General features: G+C 55.8%; 1 protein-coding gene across 3 annotated transcripts in view; it reads right to left on the reverse strand.

Moving 5' to 3' along the window:
* SEPT9 (septin 9) overlaps positions 1 to 25,100 on the reverse strand; it is a 180,701-nt gene that overhangs the window by 99,562 nt on the left and 56,039 nt on the right. The window contains exon 1 of one of the 3 annotated variants that reach the window (XM_018063714.1): positions 7,170 to 7,419. The exons of the other annotated variants lie outside the window; for them this stretch is intronic. Coding sequence (XP_017919203.1) covers positions 7,170 to 7,224 — 55 coding nt within the window. The 5' untranslated portion in view covers positions 7,225 to 7,419. Of the gene's footprint in view, positions 1 to 7,169; positions 7,420 to 25,100 lie in introns of those variants that run through there. 3 annotated transcript variants of the gene reach the window in all.

Here is a 25,100-nt window from a genome sequence, read left to right on the forward strand (position 1 = left end):
AGAAGTTGTCTATATGTTTCAGATATACAGTGGAGTATTACACAGCTGTAAAAAGGGATGAATTTGAGTCAGTTCTAGTGAGGTGGATGAAACTAGAACCTGTTATACAGAGTGAAATAAGTCAGGAAGAGAAAAACAAATATTGTCTATTAACATATAGATAATGGGATCTAGAAAAATAGTACTGATGAACCTATTGCTGTGGCAATAACAGAGATGCCAACATAGAGAGCGGACTTGGGGCCACAGAGAGGGAAGGAGAGGGTGGGACGAATTGAGAGAATGGCATTGAGACATGTACATTACCATATGTAAAACGGATAGCTAATGGGAACTTGCTGTACAACATAAGGAGCTCAACCGGGTGCTGTGACAACCTAGAGGGGTGGGATGGGCCGGGAGGCGGAGGGGAGGTTCAGGAGGGAGGGGACACGTGCATGCCTATGGCTGACTCACGCTGATGTACGGCAGAAGCCAACACAACATGTAGAGCAATTATCCTCCAATTAAAAATGACTTTTTGAAAAAAGAAAGAGGCAGGTTGGAGCCTCATTCCTGGGCTCCTCACTGCCCCTGCAACCCTACTCCGTGCTACGGGCAGGGGCGCTCACTGTGTACACTCTCCAATCGCATGGAGGCCATTCTCTTGTCCCTCTGCCTAAATCTCGGGGCATTGGCAGCACTTTAAAAACTGACAACAAACTTGAAGTGTCCAGACCGTCTCTTGGTCTAGGCTGAACGGAGCCTTCAGGCTCCGTCCAGACCAAATTAAACAGCCGGAGCCCAGAAATGCCCCCAGCGCCGGGGGAAGGGGGGTGTCTAGGGGCCAACCATTGGGTCTGTTTGGCCAGAGACATTACAAATCCTCAGCCTTCTGGGACCGGGTTCCACAGACTTCCAGCCCGTTTCATCTCATAAGCAACTTAGCCTCCAAATTTGGGAAAAACCGAGAGGAGGCTGGAAAGACAGCCGCTGTCTAGACCACGTTTCCTCGGTGGTGCCGTCAAGGGAAAGCAAAGGAACTTGCTTCCCGGCTGGGTTTCTGGGATGAACCCAGGAAATGACATCCCCCGGGGCCTTGACTTCTGATAAATCTCTCCCAAGAGTCCCCTGGCTTGCCCAGCACCTCTTACCCTCTACCCTAGCCCACCATTCTAAACACACCACCAGGCCTTTGAGGGTCTACACCATGACCCACTGCTACCTGCCCTTGGGAACTCCAAGCCCATCAGAAGTAGCTGGTCTGGCCTGGCAGGAAGGTGGGACTCCTGGGTTTGGGGGCCACCACGGATCCCTTAAGCCTGGCCCCCAGGTCCGTGTTGTTGGCCTGTGGTCCTGTCTGTACCCCAAGAAGGCTTATATTAGCAGCCAACCCACCCCCAGCACAATGAGTGAGGGGCATTCAGCTGGTAAACAGGCAGTGGCGGGGGGGAGGATAATGGTGATGCCTGAACTGAACCGTGGTAGGGGGCTCCATCTCTGAATGTGACATTCCCCTGACTGCTGGACGTTCAAGGAGAAAAAGAAGGTGAGGCCCCATTCTGCTCAGCCAGCACCAGGATGAGGGCTGTAGCACTCCCTTAGAGGCCTGCCAAGGCCACGGTCACCAGGCTGAGAAGTCTCCAGCTCTGCAGGGTGAGCGTGCCATCTGCCCTTGGCAACGTCACGTCATGAACAGGCCGCAAGGCCAACTGCTTCCACCAGCAGGACAGTCTCGCTCACAAACATGGCCTGAGCAAGTACACCCACTGTGTGGCCATCCACTGTGTGTCGGGCCCAGGGATGTCCATGGCTGCCACTGAGCCTGAGGGCTCCTTTCTCCAGGCACAGAGGCCCCAGCCCAAGCTCATCTGCTTCTCACATGGGCACGTGGGTGCAGGGCTAACCAGCCCCTGGGAGTGAGCTCGGGGCACGCAGCTCTGGCTTCCAAGTCCCGGCTTCTCCACACTGGCCCCAGAGGGGATGATGCACCAAGTTACAGATTTGCAACACAATCAGGAGTAGCATAGGGCTGCTGGTCAAGGAGGATGTCGCGGTCAGTACGCCCCGTCCCTGACACCAGCTCCCGGTTCCGACTCTCTTTCAGGAAGGCTGGCAGCCAGCAAAGGCATGGGCAGGCAGCCCGACCCCACTGTCTCCAAAGCCAGGCCGTACAGCATATGCCTCTGTCGTCTGCAGGGCGGGCCCATAGCCCACCCATCTGGGGTGCTCCGGGGTCGGGGGAGACTGGGATGACCTCCCTAGTGAAGGAACCCTGCAGGCAGCCCACTTGACCCAAGTCTCCAAGTTCTGCCTGTGAGACAGCGTGACACCTCCCAGGCTTGGGCAAGGACTCCCGTGCTGGCCAGTAGCACAAGTATCTGCCCTGAATCTACCGTGCTGACCGTGGTATACAACCTCACTCACCACCACTCCCCCCGACCACTCGGGGACCCAACAGACCCTCGCACCCCTTCCCTTCCATCACCCAGATTCCTGCATTTAGGCATCCACACCCACCCGATTATGGCAAATACCTGACCCCCACCTCGAGCCCCAACAGCAGCAGCACCCACCATACTTCCAGGAACAGGAACCAGGCTCAGGCTGTTGACTATCTCCCCAAGACGATCCTTGGACAGAGGCTGTTCATAACCCCACTCAACAGAAGGGGAAACCGAGGCTCACGGGCCAAGACTCCTTTACCACCCAGCTGCCCTACCCACCACTTCCCTCCAAAGGCCCTCCTTCTCCTTTGGGATGCAAACTCTACCCACTTGTCCCTTTCAAACCTTCCTACAGTGGGTAGGATTCCATGCTTCCACTGCCAAAGGCCCAGGTTCAATCTCTGGTCGGGAACTAAGAGCCCACAGGCTGTGTGGTACAGCACCACCCCCCGACCCCGAAAAAAAAAGACTTCCTGGAAGGATCTGTGTCCTCCAGGAAGCCTTTCCAGATGGACACCCCACAGCATGGGATGTCCCTGCCCAACCCACCTCCCTGGCCCACGTCTAAACCTCAGCCCCACTGATGATGGGGACCCTTCTGCCACCTGGCACTTCCTCACAATCAAGACAGAGGTTGAGTCTAGTCCCAGGCCTTGGACCCAACAGCACCAGGCCAACGCAGCTGGTGGTAGTCAGACCCGTCAGAGAGCCAGCCCCTTGTAGCCACAAGCAGGTATCAGTGGAGTCCCAGGAAGGCTGGTTCCTTCCATCCAGCGAGTGATCGCACACCACCACAGCACCTGTCTCCTGCCACAGGTGAGCACTGTGGGGATGCTGTATTCTCAAGAGGCCTCAGGTCTCGCTGAAAAGCAGGACTCGTCGCTCAATAAGCCCAGCGGTGTTAATTAGGGGCAGATTCACACCCATCAGCAAGCTAGGCCTTGTCCTCCTGGGAGAGGGGCACCTGGACCCAGCCATCGAAGGGAGCCCTGGTCCAGGAGGCGTCTGGGCTCCTAGACGAGCAGGTGCAACTGCAGAGTCTTATCTCCCCACCCGTCTCCCTGCCCGCTGCCCGCTCCACGCTCTGGGACCCAGCTGGCAGGGTCCCATAAGGAGACGTCAGAGGACAGACGTCAAAGGTTCAGAAGGGCAGACACCTCCTCCAGGCGGGAGAGACAGCTCTGGGACCGGAACTCCTGGGTCCTGGGCCAGATTGCGTCTCAACCAACATCAAGGACTTTCAGGATTTTTTCGGCCCATGCAAATCCGGTTACAGCCAACCCTGCTGGGAAAGTAGGCCAACAGCTGGCACTTGGAAGGGCTTTTGTTACACAAAGACCCGACTTGTAATAGCGTTTGCGATAACAGATTTGGCCTGCCTTCGTTAGAGAACATGCCGTCCGCCTGCCCCGTACTCCACCAGCCGGGAGCCAGATAGCAGATGTGGTCACCCTTCCAGCCACCCCATCACACGGGGAGTGATGGGTGCTGAGGCCACCTGCAGCCCATCTTCCAACAGGGGAAACGAAACTTTAAAAAAATCAATTCAGCAAAACACAAAATGTTCTTCCTGCCCCTTCATGAGGGTCTCCATGGAGCCCTGAGATCCTCCTTGGAGGGAGGGCAGGGGCCATAATGTGGGAGGTTCACACCCACGGAGGACACTGACCCCCGCCCGGCAGTCCCCAGGGGAGACCTGAATCCACAGACGCTTCCAAAATAGGAGACAGGCTGAATCTCCACGCCACCTCGGTGATGGCGGGGGAGCTTAACAACCTCACCCTCAATCCTCCAGGGTAGGTAAGGGGATAAGCAGAAACAACAGGATGAAAAGAGAAGAGTGTTCCCCAGGAAAGGGAGAAGCATGTGCCCGGGATATGGGGTGTCAGCAGAATTTAACCAGGGGTATCCACTTCACAAACCCCCTGACACACACACACCTCCACTGGGACAGCTTTCTGACTGCCCTGCAGGGTCTGCTACCTTGGCCTGGATACTGCCATCGCCCCAGACCTCCAGGGAACACCCCAACAGAGCCAGTGGGACCCAGTCGTAGGACTCCCAGTCTGCTCCGGTTGAAAGTCACCCCCAGCAGCCACAGTGGCTCAGAACTCTCCAGCCTTTGGTGGTGGCCCCTGGGGCCTCCATCTTTAGCCACCAACATATGCAGCTGTCGAGGAGCCAAGATTTCCTCCCACCCCTCTGACCCTACCTTGCAGAAACTGAGATATCAAGCGGGCAGCCCGGGCAGAGGCCCCCCACCAGCCCCACGGAAACAGACCAGCGCTCCTCCGGCTCCAATCCTGGCCACTCTGGCTGCCTCCCCAGGATGGTCTGGGCTCCCGGCAGGCAGGCACACCTGGTCCTCCGTGACCTTGCTCGTCTGACTGTCACGAGCTGGCCCCTCTCATGCCCCAGCCCTAATGGGCCAGCTCATTCTGGCCTCCCCTACTCAGCTCACTGTCCCTGGCCCGAGCGGGCTCCTCCTCCCGCCTGCAACCAGATTTCCGCCTCCTCCACCACCACGACCTTTCTCCGTCCTGGTTCTGCCAACCAGTATCACTCACAGTTGCTCTGGGTCAGCACTCCTCCTGCCCTGATCTCTCCTTCCCACTGTCTGTCCAGGGCTGTCACTCTCCACACCCAACTCCACTCCGAGTTTCGGGGGCTCTTGGGGAGGCTGCCTTTTTGGTCTCCAAGCTGGCCATGTGTACAGAGCGCACACACGTATACACACACACACAACCAATGTGCACGCGAGGGGCTCTAACTCGCCTGCCCTCAGTGCATGAGTCTGCAGGGTACACAGTGGGGAGGCTGCCGCACACCAGGAACCAGAGGGTCCAGGCTCTGCTCCCTCAGTGAGAAATCCCCCCCTGAAAGCACAAGCGCGGGGCTGCCAACTGCCACACCAGGATGGTCTCAATGAGGCCATTGTCTCCACCAGATGAGAGAGTTGAGAAGCTGCCTGAGAAGCAGCTGCCGAGGCTGCTGGCATCTCCAGATGGGGCACTTCGGGAGAGGATGGAGTTGCATGCGGGCCCCGAGTCAGAGGCGCCAACAACCTCTGGGGCATGTACTGTGACAGCATGACCCCTAAACCTCCTCCTCCTCCGACTGCCTCAGGGCTCCTGACCTCCTGCTTTCATGTCAGGGACCGCGAACCGACCTAATTCACACAGGCCTCAGGAGAAGAGTATACAGAGTACAGGACCTGAAGCAGGCAGCCATCTCCAGGTCGACCAGTTCTCCCACTCAGACTCTTAGGCATGAAAAGCCCTAGAAGTGTGTTCCTCCTCCGGCAGTGGCTGGGGGCAAGCTGAAGGCAAAACAGACTCGGGGAGACCTCAAGTATGAGCACACACTCCAAGAGGTCGGGACAAGCCATCACAGCTCTGTAGGCCAGAACTCTTCTCAGCGCTCAGTGTCACAGTCAGAGAAGTGCTCCAACCAGAGAGCCAGCCCCCAGCAGGCACGTCCCTAGCACAAGGCAAGCCAGAGCTGGACCCCACCCCCTCCTGCCTCTCCACCCCCTGCTAAGCCAGTCCAGGCCCAGCCCAGAATTACAGCTGTTGGGGCTCTGCCTGGGGTCCAGCCAGGCTCTGGTCCCCAGAAGTCCCCCTGCAAATGGAGCTGACCCCAAGTGGGCTAAGTGCCCGGCTGGACTCTGGGACCCCAGACCCCAGCCTTGATTCTGCCCTGAGGACCAGCCTGGCACCTGGACTTTTGTTCACTCCTTTCAACCCAGCCTTCCCCAGGTCGGGGCCCACCAGAAGGGTCTGCCCAAAGGCTGCCTGGGAGCCCCTCCGAGGGGCGGGGGCTCCAGATCTCAGCAGAGACAGACCCGCCCCTCCGAAATCTGGCTCCGAAGTGCTGAAGTGCTGCAGACTATTGTGTGAGCTTCCCTTCCGACCGCTTCATTCACTCCCCAGGAGGCAGGACGCAGAGCCACTGGCAGGCAGGAGGGCGCACGAAAGCTACACACGTACACGAGCCCTGGACGTCCTACCGCAGCCGGCGGGAGAAGTTCCCCACGTCCCCTTACACTTCCCGAAACCCCGGAGGGAGGAGGGGACCAACACGCGCTCCCTACCGGCAAGCAGGGCCCCCTCCCCACTGCGGCCGGAATCTGGGAGGCAGCTGACGACGTCCCCAGGCCCGGATGGGGGCAGTGGGACGCGCCCCCCCACCCCGCCCCGCCTTCTAGACTCGCCGCGGCCTGGGCCGGGTCCACTCGGGTCCCTCCCCAGCCCGGATTCTCTGTTCAGCCCCGGCCCCGAAACTGATGTAGGCGAGAGGGTGGGAGGCGGCTGTCCTGCGGGCAGGACGCGGGGGACGGGTAACTAACTCCCCCAACCCGCCCCAAGGACCAGGCCCCCGAGGCCGACGAGGAGAGTGCAACGGAGAAGACTGAAGGACAAGCCGAGAGGAAAACTGCGCGCCCGGGTCCTTCGAGGACGAGCCCTCGAGGAGACTGTTGTCGCTCGACAAACACAAACAACAATAAAAGGAAGGAAACCCGGCGGTAGCGCGCAGGGCGAGCGCGGGGGCCAGCAAGGGCGCGCGGTCCCCGCGTCCCCCTAACGGGGTCCACCTCGGAGCCTACGCGGGCGCGGGGCAGTGGGGGGGGGCCGCGGCGGGAGGGCGCCCCATAGGGGTCCCGCCTCCCCGTCCGTGCCCCCGTCTCGCGCGGGGGTCCTCCCCGAGGGGCCCCCTGGCGTGCGGTGGGCGGCCAGCACCCACCTTCGAAGTCCGAAATGATCCCGTCCAGCTGCGCGTTGACCGCGGGGTCGGACATGGTGGCTCTGGCGCGGCGCGGCGCGCTGAGGGCGGCAGCGAGGAGGCGCCCCGGGCCGGCCCCGGCCCTGCGCGCTGGCTGGGGGGGCGGGCCGCCCGCGCTCCCGCCGTGCAGAGTTGGCCGCCGGAGCCCCTCGGCCCCCGGGCTCCGCTGAATGAATGGGGGAGGCAGGCGAGCGCCGTCGCTCCCCGCTCCCCGCGCCCCCGCCCCGCCCCGCCCCGCCCCCGCCTCCCGGGCAGATCAGGTTCCCCGCACCCGGGGCCCGGCCTCCCCGTCTCGCACTGGCTGCTCAGCCCGCCTGTCAAGGCCAGGCCTGGGCGGGGGATGGGGTGGCGGGGTTGGTGGGTGGGGAGCTGGGGCCCGAGCAGCGGCCGCGGGGATCGGCCGAGTCCTGGACGCCCGACCCGAGCGCCCCCCTCTTCTCCCCGCCTGGCCCGCGCCCAGGGGACGGCGACGGACGCGGCCCCGGCGCCCTCTCCACCCCCCCGGAGGCCCCGCTGTGGCCAGATGTGGGCGGATGTGGAGGCCGGGCGGCGGCGCGGGGGCGGCGCCGGGGTTGTGGGGGAAGAGATTCCTCCCCTTCCCTGGGGTGCAGGGATCCTTCTGCGGGAGGTTTTATTTACGCAGCCAAACAAAGTTCGCCGCCGCCTTCGCGCGCTCAGCGCCCGCAAGGGTTAAGCGCTCGGGCCGGCGGCCTGCAGGATCTCGGCCTGTTGGCCTAGAGCCGAGGTGGGGGGTGGGGGTGGGCGGCGATCGCGAGTCACGTGACTCTGGGGGGGGAAGGGGGCGCCGAATCCCACCCGCCCGGGGCACCCCTCCAGCTGCTCCCTACCCTCCCCCAACCCTCCATCCCCGAGGTCCCTGCTGTACCCTCGGAGGTTGGTGTCAAAAAAGGCGCTGGCCCAGCGGGGACGGCCAGGGACACGTGCCACCCCCACGCTGCACAACAAGGGGCTTTCGGAAGGCTGCGCGTAGACCTCGAGTTCTCCCCTAGTAAGAAGCAGATTATTTCAAAGTATCTGAAGGCAGGAGTTGGGGGAGGGGACGGGGAGCCAAAAGCTTGCGGGTGAGGCTCCGCCCCATCTGGCCTTGCCCTCCAGGGTAAGTTAATTTCTACCCTTCTCCATCCATTCGACAAACACTGATTAAACCCTGTTACCTACAAGGCAGGCAGGTCCCCGGGACTGGGGACAAAAGGATGGGCTGGAACTTCAGAAGCAACCTGGGAGGGCCCCGAGGTCTGGCACCAACAGTGGGGGAAGGGGTCTCTTCCAATCCCCCCAGCCAGTTAGGCGCTCCTGCCTTTTCTCCGGCCCCACTCCGTTTCCTTAAATCCAGGGCCTCTACCCCGAGTCAGGGGCCAGTGTGAGAATTTATAGCAGGGAAAGATGCTCCCTGAGCTGATGGGCAACTGGGGCAATATGGTGCCCTCAGTGTGGCCTGTGAGTGCCCGAGGGCTTGTCCTGGGTCTCAGGCTGGTCAGTGCTACCCCCCTCCCAGCCCCCACATCCCTAGTTCTAAAAGATCCCAAATGCACTAGGGCTGCTGAGCCCTGAGTGCCATCCTGGTTATTCTGGCCCTCTCACCGAGAATGCGCTAGGTTAGAGGCGCTTTTTCGAGTCCTTCCTTTTTAAGAAAACCAGTCTCTCCCTCCCTCATGCCTTGGATATTCTGAACTATTTTCAACCAAGTGAGTTTGTGGACAGGGAACTGCAAAACCACAGACATTTCAGATGCGCGCACACCCTCTGCCTGGGAGCAGGGGTTTCAGGAATGGAGTAACCACTGTCATTAACGGCACCCCGATGGCTTCCACACCAGCCCACGGCACTACTTCTCTGAAAACCAGCACCTGGGCCTGCCTGGTTATCCAATGCTCTGGCCACCTGCCCGCCCCGTATTTGGGAGTGTGGTGGTTCACTCCCTCTAAGAAACAGTTTTATGCCATAACCCCCTGGGAAGATGCTGGGTCCCAGAGATAGGGCACCGTCCAGCCTGGGCCATAGCGTTATTCTTCAGTGTTTTTATAAAAAGCACTGGGTGAGTGTAGACACACCCATGTGATTGTTCTCCCAGGGAGCTGGCTTGGAGTTCTACCAGATTCGCACAGGGTCAGTTTATAGTGTATTATTCACTTCCATTCACAGTAGAGCTAAACATACTTATGCTTATCTCCTCAGGGAGGCCTGCCAGGGTCCACACCTCACCAAAATGCTCGCCTATGGGAACCCAAAGGACAATGGCAGGAGGGAGCAGACCTCTGAGGCCAGAATGTTGGCACGATTGTGCTTCAGAGTCCAGTGAGCGCATCCCTCTGCCTCTGGCCTTCCTCCACTTAACCACCGAGGCCGCCAATGCCAGGCCTAGACACCTCCAGGTAAGGAGATACCCCCACGTTCCCTCAGGAAACCCAATGCGGACTTGGCCACACTCCCAGCCAGGAAGTTCACCCTTGTATCTAACCAACCGCTCTAATTGTACATCATTTATTTCCTCTTTTTTTCCTGTCCTCAGAGGAGATGGGAAACAGCTGGGCACCACCCTTCAAGTAATAATTACCTTCTCCGAACTCGAAGACAATCCAGTTGCTCCTTGGCCTTCTCTTTCTCGGCTTAAATCATCCATCCCAGCCCTTTAATCATCCCCCATCCTTTGATCACTTCTGATGACTGTGTGCAGATTGGGGCCCCGGGACTTTAATAAGGCCTGATTCCAATTGGATGGGGGAGGGCTCCCCCCAACCCCCTTTCCCAGGGCATGTGCAGTCAGAGCTGGGGTCTGGACAGACGATCCTGATTGGGCCTCTGGGCAGATAAAAGAGCAGCAGCAGCAGCACCATAGAGAAGAAAATGAGCTTAAATTTGGTGAGAGAAAAAGAACTACGAAGCCTCCGAATTCTGTGATGGTAACGCTTTCCCAAGGCCATGGGCGAGAGCAAGACCGTTTGTAGGCCTGGCCTGAGGAGAAGGTATAATTTGGGGAACATCAGAGGGGCCACCTACCTCGCAGGTCCACCATGAGACGTGTAATGGAGTGAATGGTGAGCCCTCAAAAGATAAGTCCATTCCAAACCTCGGAATGAGATCTGGCTTGGTGTAAGGCTCTCTGCAGATGTAATGAAGCTGAAGGTCTTCAGCTTCATGGTAAAGAACCCTCGTGCCAATACAGGAGACGTAAGAGGCACGAGCTTGATCCCTGGGTGGGGAAGATCCCCTAGAGGAGGGCATGGCAACCTACTCCAGTATTCTCGCCTGGGAGATCCTATGGACAGAGGAGCCTGATGGGCTACATACAATCCATGGGTCACAAAGAGTCAGATATGCCTGAAGCAACTTAGCACACACGCACACAAGGGCCTCGAGATAAAATCACCCTGGGTTAAAGTGGGCCCTGAATGAGACAGCCAGTGTCCTTGTAGAGACAAAAAGAAGACGCGGAGGCCCAGAGAAAAGGCCCTCATGAAGTCAGAGGCAGGGATGGGAGTGATGCAGCCACAAAGCAAGTAACACTTGGGACCCTGGAAGCCGGAAGCCGCAAGGTAAGACTTCCCCAGAGCCTTCAGACAGAGCTTGCTCTGGGGCTTCCTTGCTGATCCAGCAGTTAAGAATCTGCCTGCTAGTGAAGGGGACACCATTTCAATTCCTGGTCCGGGAAGATCCCTCCTAACACGGGCCAGCTAAGCCCCTGCACCATAACTACTGAGCCTTCACTCTAGAGCTGAAAGCTGCAACCACTGAAGCCCGCACGCCCTGGAGCCTGTGCTCCACAACAAGAGAAGCCACTGCAGTGAGAAGCCTGCGCACGGCAACTCGAGAGCGGCCCCCACTCACTGCAACTAGAGAGAGCCAGTGTGCAGCAACAAACACCCAGTGCAGCTAATGAATAAATATATATATATATATCAAAAAGGAAAAAAGTGCTTGCTCTGCTGACACCTTGATTTCAGACTTCTCATCTCCAATTGTGAGAGAATCAATTGTTGTTGTTTTAAGCTCCCTGATTTGTGGTTCTTTGTTACGGCAGCCCCAGGACACTCCTGTGGATCTTAAATCCCCATCCGAATCATCCCTTTAGGCCAAAGCTGCCTCTCCCCAAGGACGTCTCAGGCGCCACAAAATCCACAGCTGGTAATGAATGCTGGCCGGCAGGTGGCAACCGGAGGGAACTGGGGGCATGGGGCACTCAGACAGCAAATTTTCATAAGGAAAGCTGAAGGCCAGGGCTGGTGAGAAAGGTGCAGTGTGAAGCGCTTCTGGAGGTGGAAAGAGCAAGCCTGATGGGAAAGCCCGAAGGTCCAGCCCAGGTGGAGTGGCCCTTGCCAAGCACGGGAAGGGCGGGAGGAGGAAATGGATGGGCGGAAACAGCACTCTGGCTCACCAGGCAGCGTCCCTGACCTGCGCTCTGGAGGGGGCGTGGGGACCGGCAGGGGGACAGTGGCTGTGTGCCCAGCAAACCGGGCCTTTGGACCCCGTGAAGTGGACCATCTGTCTCCTCTGGGGCAGGGGCCATATGGTCTCAGCTCTGCGTGCACCAGGAGCGCCATATGGCCTCCCTGAGCCCTGGAACCTCCACTCCATCAGCTGCTGGGCCTTGCACAGTCCCCAAGCCCCTTCAGGCCATCATCTCGGTAAACAGCGCCACCATTCACCCAACCGCTCAAGCCAGGCATCGGGGCATCACCCCCAAAGTCTCCCTTTCCCTCCCCTGCCCTGGTCGCATCCAAGCCATCAGAAAATGTCTACCTCAAAAATATCAGCTTGTATCTGCTCTACCTGAGCGTCCCTCCTCCAGCCCTCCCCCTCCACCAGAGATAGGTTGTTAAAGGTTTAACCACCAGCAAATACAACTGTACCCAATATATAGCATTTGCCTGTTTCTATGTTATAAATAGTCCCATCTTGAACAATTCGGAGGCTGCCAAACGCTTCCCTGGTGGCTCAGAAGGTAAAGAATCCCCCTGCAACGCAGGAGACCTGGGTTTGATCCCTGGGTCAGAAAGATCCCCTAGAGAAGAGAATGGCTACCCACTCCAGTATTCTTGCCTGGAGAATTCCAGTATTCAAGAACAAAGATAATGGTTAAATGTAATAAGATCCTTAGAAAGTGGAGAACTTTGCATATTTATTATCTTCATTCTTAATATAATTACCTGTACATAATTTAGTTTTCTCTAACAGATCGATGCATTTTTATTGTGGTAAAATATACATAATATAAACTTTACCGTTTCCACCATCTGTAAGTGCAGTTCATTGGCACTAAGTACATTCACACAGCTGTACAGCCATCCATTTCCAAAACTGTCCGCGATCCTAAACTGATCCTCTATGCTCATTACACAGTAACTCTCCACTCTCCCCGCTTCTTCTCCCCAAGCTCTGGCAACCACCACACTTCTTGCTGTCTTCTACAAATTTGACTACTTCAGGTAAAATGCAGTTGTAATACTTGCCCTTCTGCGTCTGGCTTATTTCATTTAGTATAATGTCTTCAAGATTCATTATTCAAGGCGCGCATGTTTTACCATGTGTCAATTTCCTTATTTTTACAGGCTGAATCATATTCCACTGTACATATATACCAAATTTTGTTTATCCATTCATCAACCAAAGGACACCTGGATACTTCCACCTTTTGGCTATTGTGAATAACACTGCTACAAACATGGGTGTACAAACATTTCTTCAAGTTTCTGCATTTAATTCTTTTAATTCTGGGTATAAACTCAGGAGTGGAATGACTGGATTGTATGATATGTGTGTGTGTGTGTGTGTGTGTGTGTGTGTGTGTGTGTGTGTGCATAGTTATGTCCAGCTCTTTGCGACCCCATGGACTGAAGCCCCACCTGGCTACTCTATCCCTGGAATTTTTCCAGGCAAGAATACTGGGGAGTTACCATTTCCTCCACCAGAGGATCTTCCCAGTGCAAGGATCAAACCCACGCCTCTTGTGTGCCCTGCATTAGCAGGCTGACTCCATCCCTGGGTCAGGAAGATCCCCTGGAGAAGGGAAGGGCTTCTGCGCAACCTGGGAAGCAGATTGTATAACAATTCCACAGAATTCAATTTAAAATAATAATTTATATACAGAGGATGAGCTGGTTAAATAGCATCACTGACTCAAAGGACATGAGCTTGAGATAACTCCAGGAGATAGTGAAGGACGGGGAAGCCTGGCATGCTGCAATCCATGGGGTTGCAAAGAGTCGGGCATAGCTTAGCGACTGAACAACATTTCCCAAAACGTACGTTATATGAAATGGAAATCCCATATTTTATAACATACAATTACAATTTTAATGACGACTGTGTTTAACAACCGGCTCACAAAATGTCTCAAAATTCGACAGCTGGCTCTTGTCCTACGGCTGTCCCCTCTCGCCGGCTTCCAGCAAAACCTCCCGACTGAGCTGCTTGCTTTGCCTCTCGCTTCCCTTTGCCCCAGAACTCACGATGAGGCTTTCAAAGCGAGGTCAGACGATGTGAGCCCCCACAGCCTGGTCCACACTTAGAGTGGACGGACTGCAGTGTCCTCGCTGAGGCTGCCGAGGTCCCGGGTGCCCTGGCCTCTACCCACCACTGCAGCCTCACCTATTCACTCACTGCCCACCCCCGTCCCCCAGCCTCTGTCTCGCCTCTGCCTCCTGCTGCCGGACACCCACCTTAGCTGCCCTCTTGGCCTGGACGGCCTCCCCCAGGTCTTCTCCTGCTGGCTCCCTGTCTGTCATTTCCTTTCAAACATCAGAACGACCACCTCAGGGTCCCCCAGGAGACACCTTGAGCCAGTTGCTCCTTCGCCTCCAGGCCTGCAACGGAGACCCCCTGAGACTCCCCCAAGACCCTGTTAGACCCTGTGGAATGACAGCGTTCAGTTCCCTTTGTGGGGGGCAAGGTCACACGGACCCCCAACAGGGAACTACCCTAGCGGGGCAGAAGGGCCCTTGGGGACACCGCCCAGACTCTGTGCGTCCCTGCCAGCACCGCACAGACCAGCCCCCGCGTTCAGGGTGACAGGCAGGACGCCGTCTGCCCTGGGCCGAGCCCCCAGGCCCCGTGGCCCTTTATCGCCCCGAGACATCAGCAGCAGCCATGCTTCTGACCACAAAGTCTCTCAGGCAGCCCAATTCTGAATCTTCCTGTGAAGCCCGTCTGAGGGTACAGCTGACATTTAACCGGTGTGTAGGCCCCAAAACCCCCTTACGCCATCTGCCTGGCGGCTTAAATGCAACCAGAAGGTTTCACTTCAAAGGGGAATGCCGTTCCTTTAGCACATGATCAATCTGTTTCCCAAACTTCCCAGTTCTCACTCCGGCCTCCTTTGCTCGGAACACTTAGAGCAAACCCTGACCACAGCAGCCTGGCCCTTATCTCGGAGGCAGGGGGACTTTTTAAACAAAAATCTTACTCTTCTAAATCATGCTGTAGAGCCACGGAAGGAAGCTCCTGGCCTTTGGGCTCCAGGCACACAGGGCTCCCCGTCCCTCTGTGAGCCCCGAGCCCTCCAACTCCAGTTGACAGCCCCCCCAACTCAGGGCTGAATCTGCCTCTCGGCTCTGATAATGTGACCGAGATGGCAGCATGGCTCGCCTCTCCCATCTTTCAGACTCATGGCACATTTCCCTGCAGTGATATTAAACCCCGTGGGGCTCTGGGAGCCAGGGCAGATGGAGGCGGCTGCTAACACAGGGAGCAGAAGGACCTGGGGCAAGTTATGACCCTGCAAGATGACTCCCCACCAGCTGAACCCAGACTGTGGCTCTGGAGAGTCATTTGTTTATCCACGTGTCCAGTGGGCTTTGGATGGGCACATTCAGCTGTCTGGGATGCTGGCGTGGTGAGCTATCACCCAGATACGATGGGGGAGGAGGAAGTTGCTTCTTTTGAGGACTCACATTTTATTCTTGATTCTTCCCTCTCTGCACAGCCCCAGGAACCTCTGCTCCTACCCCAAGCCCCCTGGATCGGGCTTTGGAATGGATTCAAGTCCCCAGCTTCCTAGCTGCCAATTGAGGCTGAAGATACAGAGATGAAGTAGGGGACACAGCATCCCACATCCCCCAGCTGATGGGAAACTCCCTCAGGCCCTTTTGATAGCTCAGCAAAGTCACACAAGGGGCCTCAGAGGAGTGGCTGGCCTGGGACCAACCCAGCCTTGAAGCAGCCAGTCACTGTGTCAGCCTGCAGACTCCTCACCCCCACCAGGACAGCCAGGAGACTTGGCCAGGCCACATCCCAGGAGGGGACAGGCTGTCCCCAGGGGCCATCGTTGTCCTGGCCTCCTTGCCACTTTTCTCCAGCAGGCGCCCTGCATTGAGGGCTCAGAGGCTTGGAAGCTGCTCGTCACTGCAGCAGTGTGGGGACAAGGCTGAGTCACCCTAGTTCCACGTCAGCAGGAACAGCAAGAACAACGGGATCCGAGCAGAGAAGAAGGGGCAACAGGGCCTCTGCGGCCACGCTTATTTTGAAGTCACCGCAGTGATCAAGCCGAGATTTTTCCTGAGGAGCTGCCAGCCAGCCTGGCCCCTTGGACGGTGGCCACCTGCCCTAACAATACCCCAGCCCACTGCCCGGAGTGGTGGCCGGTCAGCACGGGAAGGGCAGGAAAGCAAGTCCCTGCCCCTGTCTTCTGCACCCTCTCGGAAGGTTCTTCAAGGCTTACCCTGCATCCACAAACCCTGCTGGAATCTCCTTCAATGCCTGCTCCCTAATAATCTCATCCGCCCTACCTTTGCACACCTCCGGTGATGGGGAGATCAGTACTTATTGCGCTGTTCACTCATCTTTAGCCAGTCTGGGTTATTTTAAAGAGCTGGGGGGACTTCCCTGGTGGTCCAGTGGTTAAGACTCCATGCTCCCAATGCAGGGGGCCCTGGGGTTCAATCCCTGGTCAGGGAACAAGATCTCACATGCCGTAACCAAGAGTTCACATACCGCAGCTAAACAGCCCACATGCCAGAACTAAGACCTGGTACAGCAAAATAAATATTTTACAAATAAATAAATAAAAGTTTAAAAATAAAAGAGATGGTCTGGGGCATGGGGGTGGGAAAAGGGAATTAATTAAAGCTTGCTTAACCATAGCTTTTGCCCATGGAAGAGATAGCCACCGTACTCTCGTCCAGAATACTAAAGTAAAAGGTGATGCAGAGATGTGGACCATAGTTTTACTACCAGATCTTTCTGGGGGCCTGCAATTAGGGGTATCCGCTCCCTCCATAGCCAAAATGTGTGTGTGTGGGGGCTTCCTGTTGGACTGGATCTTTTTTTTTTTTCCCACCCCATTCCCAGTCCACCACGAATGTGAGAGGATGTTGTGTGCGCCTGGAAGTGCCCCTTCGCCTTCCGTGACCCCCACAAGAGGAGAGGGTACCTGAGATGCAGGCTCCCGATGCTGGGCCGCAGCCCTGGGAACAGAAAGCCCCATGTGGGAGGGAGAGAGACAGGAAGAGCGGGCGTCCTGGTGGGGCGGGGATGGGGGTGGGGGGCCTCCCAGCAATCTGGTGCTGCTTCCCTGGATAATGAAATCTCCCCACCCCGGGTGTTGCTGGAGTCAGCCGGCAGCCAAATCAACCTCAATGGACCATTTGTCCCTCGTGTGAAGTGACTTTGGGATGTAATGGGTTTGCTATTAACTCACTCGTCCCCCGCTCTTCCCCTCCCCGCAGCATGAGTCATTCGCCCAGATGACTCTGCCCGGCAGGGCCCTTGCCAGGGGGTTGCCAGCTCCGGTTGGGCCTGTGTGAGGGGAGAGACCGACACAGAGGACAGAGGCAATCCAGCTGGAGGCCACCGGCCTGGGGCCCACAGATTCCCTGAGACTGTCTATACCCTGGGCCCCCGAGGCAGGGGTAGGTCCTTCTGTGTCTCCCTGGTTCCTGGGGCTCTGGGCAGCCATGCCCTTACCCATCTGGGTACCAACAGTCCTCCAGCAGACCCTCATAGGCAGGGAGCCAAGAAGGTGAACTCTCCTGGAATCTGGCCCCAAGGCTGCCAAGAATGAATTACCAGCCTTCCCATCTTGGAGTAGGAGGATTGGGGGGTTTGTGGGCTTGCTTTTCATTAATACTAAATGCTCAGGTTTTCTCAGCCACTGAGCCCTAGGCTCTGGGGAGGGAAGCTCCAAGCTGGCTTCCCTGCTTGGGGTCTTGGCAGCCCCCAAACTGAAACCTTTCTAAAGGCAAAATGTGGACTTCCCTGGTGGTCCAGTGGCTAAGAATCCACCGTGCAATGCAGGGGACATGGGTTCGATCCCTGGTCTGGGAATGAAGATCCCACGTGCCACGTGGCAACTAAGTGCGTGTGCCGCAACCACTGGGTCCACGCTCCACAACTAGAGAGTCCACATACCGCAACTGAGACTCAAGGCAGCCAAGTGAATAGATAATAAAGAATAAATAAAGGCAAATGTGACCCGTCACTCTCTGGATCCAGTGGGAGCCCAGCAGGGCTGACAACCAGGCCTCGGCCTGCTGCCAGCCACTCCTTCCCTCTCCCGGTGCTTCTCCTCGCCCTCTGCTCAAGCCTGGCTGCTCCAGGTTCCTGCACAAGCCGGGTGTCACAGCTCCATGCCTGTCCTACTCTATTCCCTCCACCCGGCAAGCCCTTCCCACCCTCCTTAGCCTAGCTCACTCTCAGTCCTTCTGCAGGAGCCTCCCTGAGCCCCTGGGTGGGGCAGCTCTCTTTTGGGACCCCATGGGTTTTCCCAGTGGCTGGGGCAGCCTCTAACCCAGACCATTCACTGGAGGGGGACGCCAGGCGGCGAGGAATCTGTAGGCGGGCTTCTTGGAGCAGAGAATCAGCACGGAGGAGTGACTGTGTTCTCCTGCTGCGGGTTAGAAAGTGAGACGGGGCACCCAAGTCTCAGGAGAAAGGAAGTCATGAGCATCACCCCTCCCCCTGCCATGCCCCAGTAATCCTGCCAACCAGATGGGCCACCTTCTCAGCACAGCTGTGCTTCAGCAGAGAGAAATTTCTCACCTTCGGGGACAGGGTGGGGACATTCCAGATGGGGCCTCGTCTACCCTGGTTACAGGGCCCGTGGAGTCTGGATCCCCACGGCTCTTTCATCCACGTGGCCACAGATGTGAGCCTGCCATCTCTGCCCGAGTGAGCATACATCTGGAGCTTTGTGGTCCGAAGGGCAGGGTGGGGCAGGGAGCCTGCCTTTAGCTGAAGCTGCTACACAAATGGAGAACAGGCCTGCACACAGATGCACCCCGAGGCTTTGGTGGGGGGGCGTCACTTCCAAGGAGGTGAACGAGGACATTCTAGGTCAGTGAATCACCAAGTGCCAGCACATCCAGACAGGCCACAGACCCATCCCCCCACCACTGGAGAGAAGGAATTTGACACAGCTTACATATGGTGCGTGGGGCCTTCTGGGCCAGCAGGGTATGCAACTCAGAGGCTGAGAGGTTTGACCACTTGCTAATGAATAATCTAGAACGTTTATCCAGGAAAAGGTTCAGCGTCGTCCAAATCTCAACACATGTCCCCCTTCTGCAGAACCGTGTCACTTTCCTAGCTCCACCCTCTCACCCCGTCTGCAAGCTTCAGTTGTCCAGAACACAACACAACCACCACCGTTAATCCTACGGGTCTCCCGAATCTCCCTCGTTCACGACTGCACCTCTAGTTCTCAGTAGAAGCTGACATTCAGTTCAAGACAGAGCAAGATCTTCCAAGGAGGGTGAGCTCTATTCTGTTGGAACCCCCTATAAAAACGGAAATCAGTCCTCAAACTTTCAGCAAGATTTTTGTTAGGAAAGGATGAACAGGACTTCCTTGGTGGTCCAATGGCTAAGACTGCATGCTCCCAATGCAGCGGGCCTGGGTTCAATCCCTGGTCGGGGAACTGGATCCCACATGACACGTCTAAGGTCAGATGCAGCTAAGTCAATAAATAAAAATAAATATAGATATATAAAAGAAAGGATGAAAGGCCAGGCTGAAACAGTGGCATGCTGGTAAATGTTTAACAATGTGCTCCGGTGGACAAGGGAAAGAGTGATTTATGGTGTTTGTTAATTGCTGTGATGTCAATACTCCCACCATGGCTGAGTTCAAGCTTCCAACGTGACCTAACTGTACACAGAGCTGGCAAAAGACGTGCATACCACTGGGTGAAACTCTCAGATCACTACAGCTGATTCTTTCATCTTCAGAGACTGGCAAGTCTATGAAGTTCTTTGCTGGGCAAAACAGCAAACCCAGACAGGGTTCAATCAGCAGGCTAATCCAATCAATGGCCCACCATCATGATGTGGGGCAGATTTCTGAGGCTGCCTCAGAGATCAGGGAGAAAGACAGTGGTGATAATCGACTAGTGATGTCTGCCCTAACCTCAGGATGGGAGATTATTGCACGGATTTGCCATTTGCCTTTCTCGACCTAAGACATTTCTCTTGCCCCTGAAGTTCAGCGCAAAGGTCACCTCCTTGGTGAACTCTTTCCCAATCTCACCTTTACCCTGAGTAATCCCTGCCACAGAATTTAGTACCATTTTGTACACACCAAGGGAGTTATCAGTGTGTGTGGCACAGACCCTAATTGCTCCCCCAATATCTGACCTCCCTTTCTTTATGGTAACAAAAGTTTCAGTTGGGCATATGTCTGCCCAGATAAAGAATACATTTCCCAGCCACCTCTGCTGCTAGGAGTCATGTAATTAATTAGGTTCTGGCTACCAGGAGGGAATCCCACTCCAGTACTCTTGCCTGGAAACTCCCATGGACAGAGGAGCCGGGTAGGCTGCATTCCATGGGGTCGCGAAGAGTCGGACATGACTGAGTGACTTCACCTTCACTTTCACTTTCATGCATTGGAGAAGGAAATGGCAACCCACTCCAGTGTTCTTGCCTGGAGAATCCCAGGGACGGGGGGGGAGCCTGGTGGGCTGCCGTCTATGGGGTCGCAAAGAGAGTCAGACACAACTGAAGCGACTTAGCAGCAGCAGCAGCAGCAACTTTTAGGACACTCCTGCCCCTCCCTCCCCACCACGGCTGGAGTGTGGACATGATGGATGGCAGGAGCTGAAGCAGCCCTCTTATTTCATGAGGTGGAGGCTGCATATTGAAGATGGCAGTCACAAAGGAGGAACAAACTGAGTCTTGGCTGCTTGGGGGCCACCATGACTGCTTATACTTGGACTAGGAAGCGGAAGAAAAAGGAACTTCTCTCCTGCTTAAGCCTCTATTGTGTTAGTCTTTGTTATGCAGCCAGATGGCACTCCGACTGATACCATGTGTGCCCATCATCCTGCTAGTCTGGGCAGGAGAAGGCAGGGCAGGGTTCCCAGCTTTATGCACGGAGCCCCTGGCAGAGTCTATCTGATACCATAGGTGTGGTTAAAGCAAAATGAACAGACGATTTCGACCAAGGTTTGTTTTGTCTGTTTTGATGTTTGAAACTGGAACAGAAAGACCTGCGTTTGATAGAGGATCAGTTCAGTTCAGTCGCTCAATCATGTCCGACTCTTTGCAACCCTATTGATAGAGGATATTCGCTAACAAACGTAAAACAGAGAAGGCAGCAAATAAATACACGCCCGGCATAGGCTGGGACTGCTCTGGAGAGTGACGTGTTGGGATAGATTGTGAAAGTCACACACACAGTCAGGTGTGTGCTGGACAGAACAGAGCAGCAAAGAAACAATGGAACTGGCAGGAACATCAGGAACAAAGCACATGCCCAGAATATCAGGAGGTGCTCAGCCTCTGGTCAGATGGTGGGTGCAGACCCAGGGCAGTCATTCACCAGGCTGAGATTGAGGGCAAGTTACTGCACCTCTCCAAGCTCCCAGTAACTATGTTAAGAACAATACCTAGATTGTAAGGATTAGTAAGTGGAAAATGTCTGGCATAAAACAATAGCTTGCTAAATGGTAGCTTGTATTACCAATAATATACAGTTTAATCCCTTTGTTTTACAAATATGAAAACTGGACCTAGGGACTTCCCTGGTGGTCCTGTGGGTAAGTAAGACTCTGTGCTCCCGATGCAGGGACCCCAGGTTCAACCCCTGGTCCAAGAATTAGATCCTTTATGCCACAACCAAGAGCTCGCATGTGAACATCCTGCGCACCGCAGCTAAGACCCAGCGCAGCCAAACAAATAAATAAATACATTCGCCCCCCCAAAAAAACAAAACAAAACACAAAAAAAACTAGACCTAAAGAGGCAGAATGGTTTGCCAAGGGTCACACGGCTCTTACTGACAGAGCCAGGATTAGAACACTGGGTCCCCACTCCGCCTACAGCGCCCTGGTGTGTAAGCAGTAGTCCTGGGTGAGTACAAGGACTAGGTAATCAGGGAGAACTCTTGAGAGTGAGACTGGAATATTTGGCAATGATTGTGTACGTAATCAGGACGATCACAACTTTTTAAATTAAAAAATAAGATTGCAAGAAGGGTGCATATTTAGCATGTGTGCCTTAAAGGTCAAAAGCCCCCCTGCTTCTTCCTCCGGCCCGTCCTTTTTGTGCCAGGACCTGGAGGATCCTACAGCTAGTGTGGGCCAGCCCAGGAGCCCATGCACCCTCCTGCCCTTTCTGGGGATATGATAGATTCTGAGGGACTCTCAGCTCCTCCCCTGATGCCCGTTTGCCTGCCTGAAGAGATGCCCCCGGCAGCCTGGTCTGGGCACCCAACTGACTCTTGTGGACGTCTGGCCAGCAGCTTCTTCAGCTATGCTCTGGCCCCGCAAACATCCTAAATGCATAAAGCCACGAGTGAAGTTGTCCCAGCCTCCTCTCCCACGGCATTCAGTCCTGACCCTGGGGGTGTGGCCCCTGAGGCTGGCCCCCCCTGCCAGCAATCACTGCCATCAGACCCACTCAAGCTCTGGCTGCCAGAGCCCCAGCCTGTGCTGGAGTTCCCACTTAGAGAACCCAAGAGAGGAGAGGAGTGGAGGGCACCACTGGGGGCATCAGCTTTAGGGCCGGAGGCCATGCAGGGAGAGGGAGGAGGGGGAGAGAAAGATGGAGGATGAGTAAGAACCAGAGGGAAGACAAGAGGAGGCGCTTTCCAGAAAGCCACTCTCTTCTACATTCATCATCTCCTTTCATTATATCATCACCTCCTTTATTCCTCCTGAACCCCCAGAATGCAAGCTCTCTAGTACCCCCCTTTCTGCACAGGAGTGGAGGTGCGAGGAGGACAGGGGGCCTGCCCAGGCGGCCAGGTACCAGAGGCGCTGCTGGGGCATGGGCTCCACCTGTCCAACCCCTGCATCCACTGCCCTGCACCTTAAAGGGCCCAGAGCCGCAGGGGACTCGGCTTTGAGCCCCCACAAGAGGGTCTAAAGGACAGGGAGACAGGACTAGAGGCCAGGCCAGGTGCGGTCCCTGCAACGATGCTTGGGAGAAGCTGCGGAGGGGGCAGGTCACGGAGGGTGCTCACAATATCCATGCAGCGGGGGGATAACCGAGCCAGAGGCAGCATCAGTTCAGTTCAGTCACTCAGTCATGTCCGACTCTTTGCGACCCCATGGGCTGCAGGACGCCACGCTTCCTTGTCCATCACCACCTCCCAAAGCTTACTCAAACTCATGTCCAGTGAGTCGGTGATGCCATCCAACCATCTCATCCTCTGTCAGCCCCTTCTCCTCCTGCCTTCAATTTTTCCCAGCATCAGGGTCTTCTCCAGTGAGTCAGTTCTTCACATCAGGTGGCCAAAGTATTGGAGTTTCAGCTTCAACATCAGTCCTTCCAATGAATATTCAGGACTGATTTCATTGAGGATTGACTGTTTTGATCTTCTTGCAGTCCAAAAGACTCTCAAGAGTCTTCTCCAACACCACAATTCAAAATCATCAATTCTTCAGCGCTCAGCTTTCTTCACAGTCCAACTCTCATATCCATACATGACTAATGGAAAAACCATAGCTTTGACTAGACCTTTGTCTGCAAAGTAATGTCTCTGCTTTTTAACATGCTGTCAAGGTTGGTCATAGCTTTTCTTCCAAGGAGCAAGCATCTTTTCATTTCATGGTTGCAGTCACCATCTGCAGTGATTCTGAAGCCCCCAAAAATGAAGTTTCTCACTGTTTCCATTGTTTCCCCATCTATTTGCCATGAAGTGATGGGATGCCATGATCTTGGTTTTTTGAATGTTGAGTTTTAAGCCAACTTTTCACTCTCCTCTTTCACTTTCATCAAGAGGCTCTTTAGTTCCTCTTCACTTTCCGCCATAGGGGTGGTGTCATCTGTATATTTGAGGTTATTGATATTTCTCTAGGCAATCTTGATTCCAGCTTGTGCTTCATCTACCCCGCATTTCGCATGATATGCTCTGCATAGAAGTTAAATAAGCAGGGTGACAAAAGGCAGCATAGCTTCCCCCAAGTGAAGCTGGGCAGGCAGCCTGCACACGGTCCTGGGGGATGGGGGTCCTTGTTGGCAACAGTACCTCTGGGTCTGGGAAGAACCTTCCAGCAAGCAGTGAGGACCGCACCGAGCATTATTCAAAGGTTCAGATGCTGGTTTTCTCCTGAGGATGGAAACTCCAAACCTCAACACGTGCTTCTAAAGCCTCCACGGATTTTGCAGGGATCCCATCACGTCCCTTGTTGTGAAGTCTTTTCAAATGCTGCGGCCACCGTGGGTGGGACGCGGGTCTCCACCCACCAGGCAGGAGCATGGGATGGGCACATGACCTTGGAGCCACTGTCAGGCTCTCTACACACAGCTGTGCGACACACATGAACGGGCACAGCAGCCGGGACAAAAGACAAGACCCCTCAGTGGCCAGCGTTGCAGAGCAGAATCCTGGCAGCCATCTAGGGGGCTGTGGGGAGGGCAGGGGGGTGCGTTTGCACAAGCTCTTCGCACATGTGTGGCTGACAATCACCCCCACACCCAGGCCCGGGAAGCTGGCCCAGAGCCTGCCGGCAACAGGGTGCTGGTAATCCTCAGCTGCTTCCCTGACGCCACTCGCAGACGCTGTCCAAGGCGGAAAGGAGAGAGTGACTGTTTCCAAGGTCACACACCCAAAGGGGGACATGGAACCAGAGGACAGAGACAGGCATTTGGGCCAAAGCCATCAGCTCTCGGTTATGTGGGTCAATGGGCGAGCACAGACCCATTCGTTCAGCACTTTCATTGAGCAACTACCAAGGGCCCAGCAGCTTAGAGCATCCGGGTAACCCAGCTCCTGGGAAACATCTTGGTCCTTTCCTGGGCCTGATGTCCTAGGAAGAACTGGTCTTTGGGTATCACACGAGCCTAAAAAGAACTCTTGGCTTGGCTAAACTGCTGGCTGGAGGAGTCTGGGCAAGTTACTCAACATCTCTGAGCCTGTTTCCTCGTAACACAGTCCCCGTGCCTGCTGCACCCAGTCTCCGCAAGATGATGCCAGCAGGCACCCAGCACTGGCCTGGGTCCCAGGACTAGACGGATCCCTTGTTGAAGAAAGTGTGGCAAGCAGGCGGCAGGCCTTGCACTGCGCTCTGCTCCCTGTGGGAAATACTCAAGTGATGATCCATCGGGCTCATCCGAAGGCGCAGGGAGGTCGCAGCAGGAGGCAGGCTGGGCCCCTCCAGCTGCTTCTCCTGAAGTTTGCCCGAGAGGGGAAATTATCACCTCGAGCGCCTTTTTCTCCCCGGACAGCTGCCTGGATCCCTGACCAAGCCCGCTGGCCAGGCAGACGGCTCCACGATGGCAGGAGGGGCTTGTGGGGGTGGGTTTGAACTTGACCAGTGACCTCCAGGGAGGAGGGGGTCATTTGGCCCTCCCCTCCAGCTGGGAAGGAGGGTCCAGGCTGGGCTGGGGCACTGGAGAAATCCACTTCCTGGGAGTGGGGCCACACTGGAGGGACCAGGCTACAAGCAGGTCCCTCAGTGCCTGAAGCAGGACGGGGCCAAGGGGTCTCCCTGACAGG

The sequence above is a fragment of the Capra hircus genome, chromosome 19 (assembly GCF_001704415.2).
Source record: "Capra hircus breed San Clemente chromosome 19, ASM170441v1, whole genome shotgun sequence".
Taxonomy (NCBI): Eukaryota; Metazoa; Chordata; class Mammalia; order Artiodactyla; family Bovidae; genus Capra; species Capra hircus.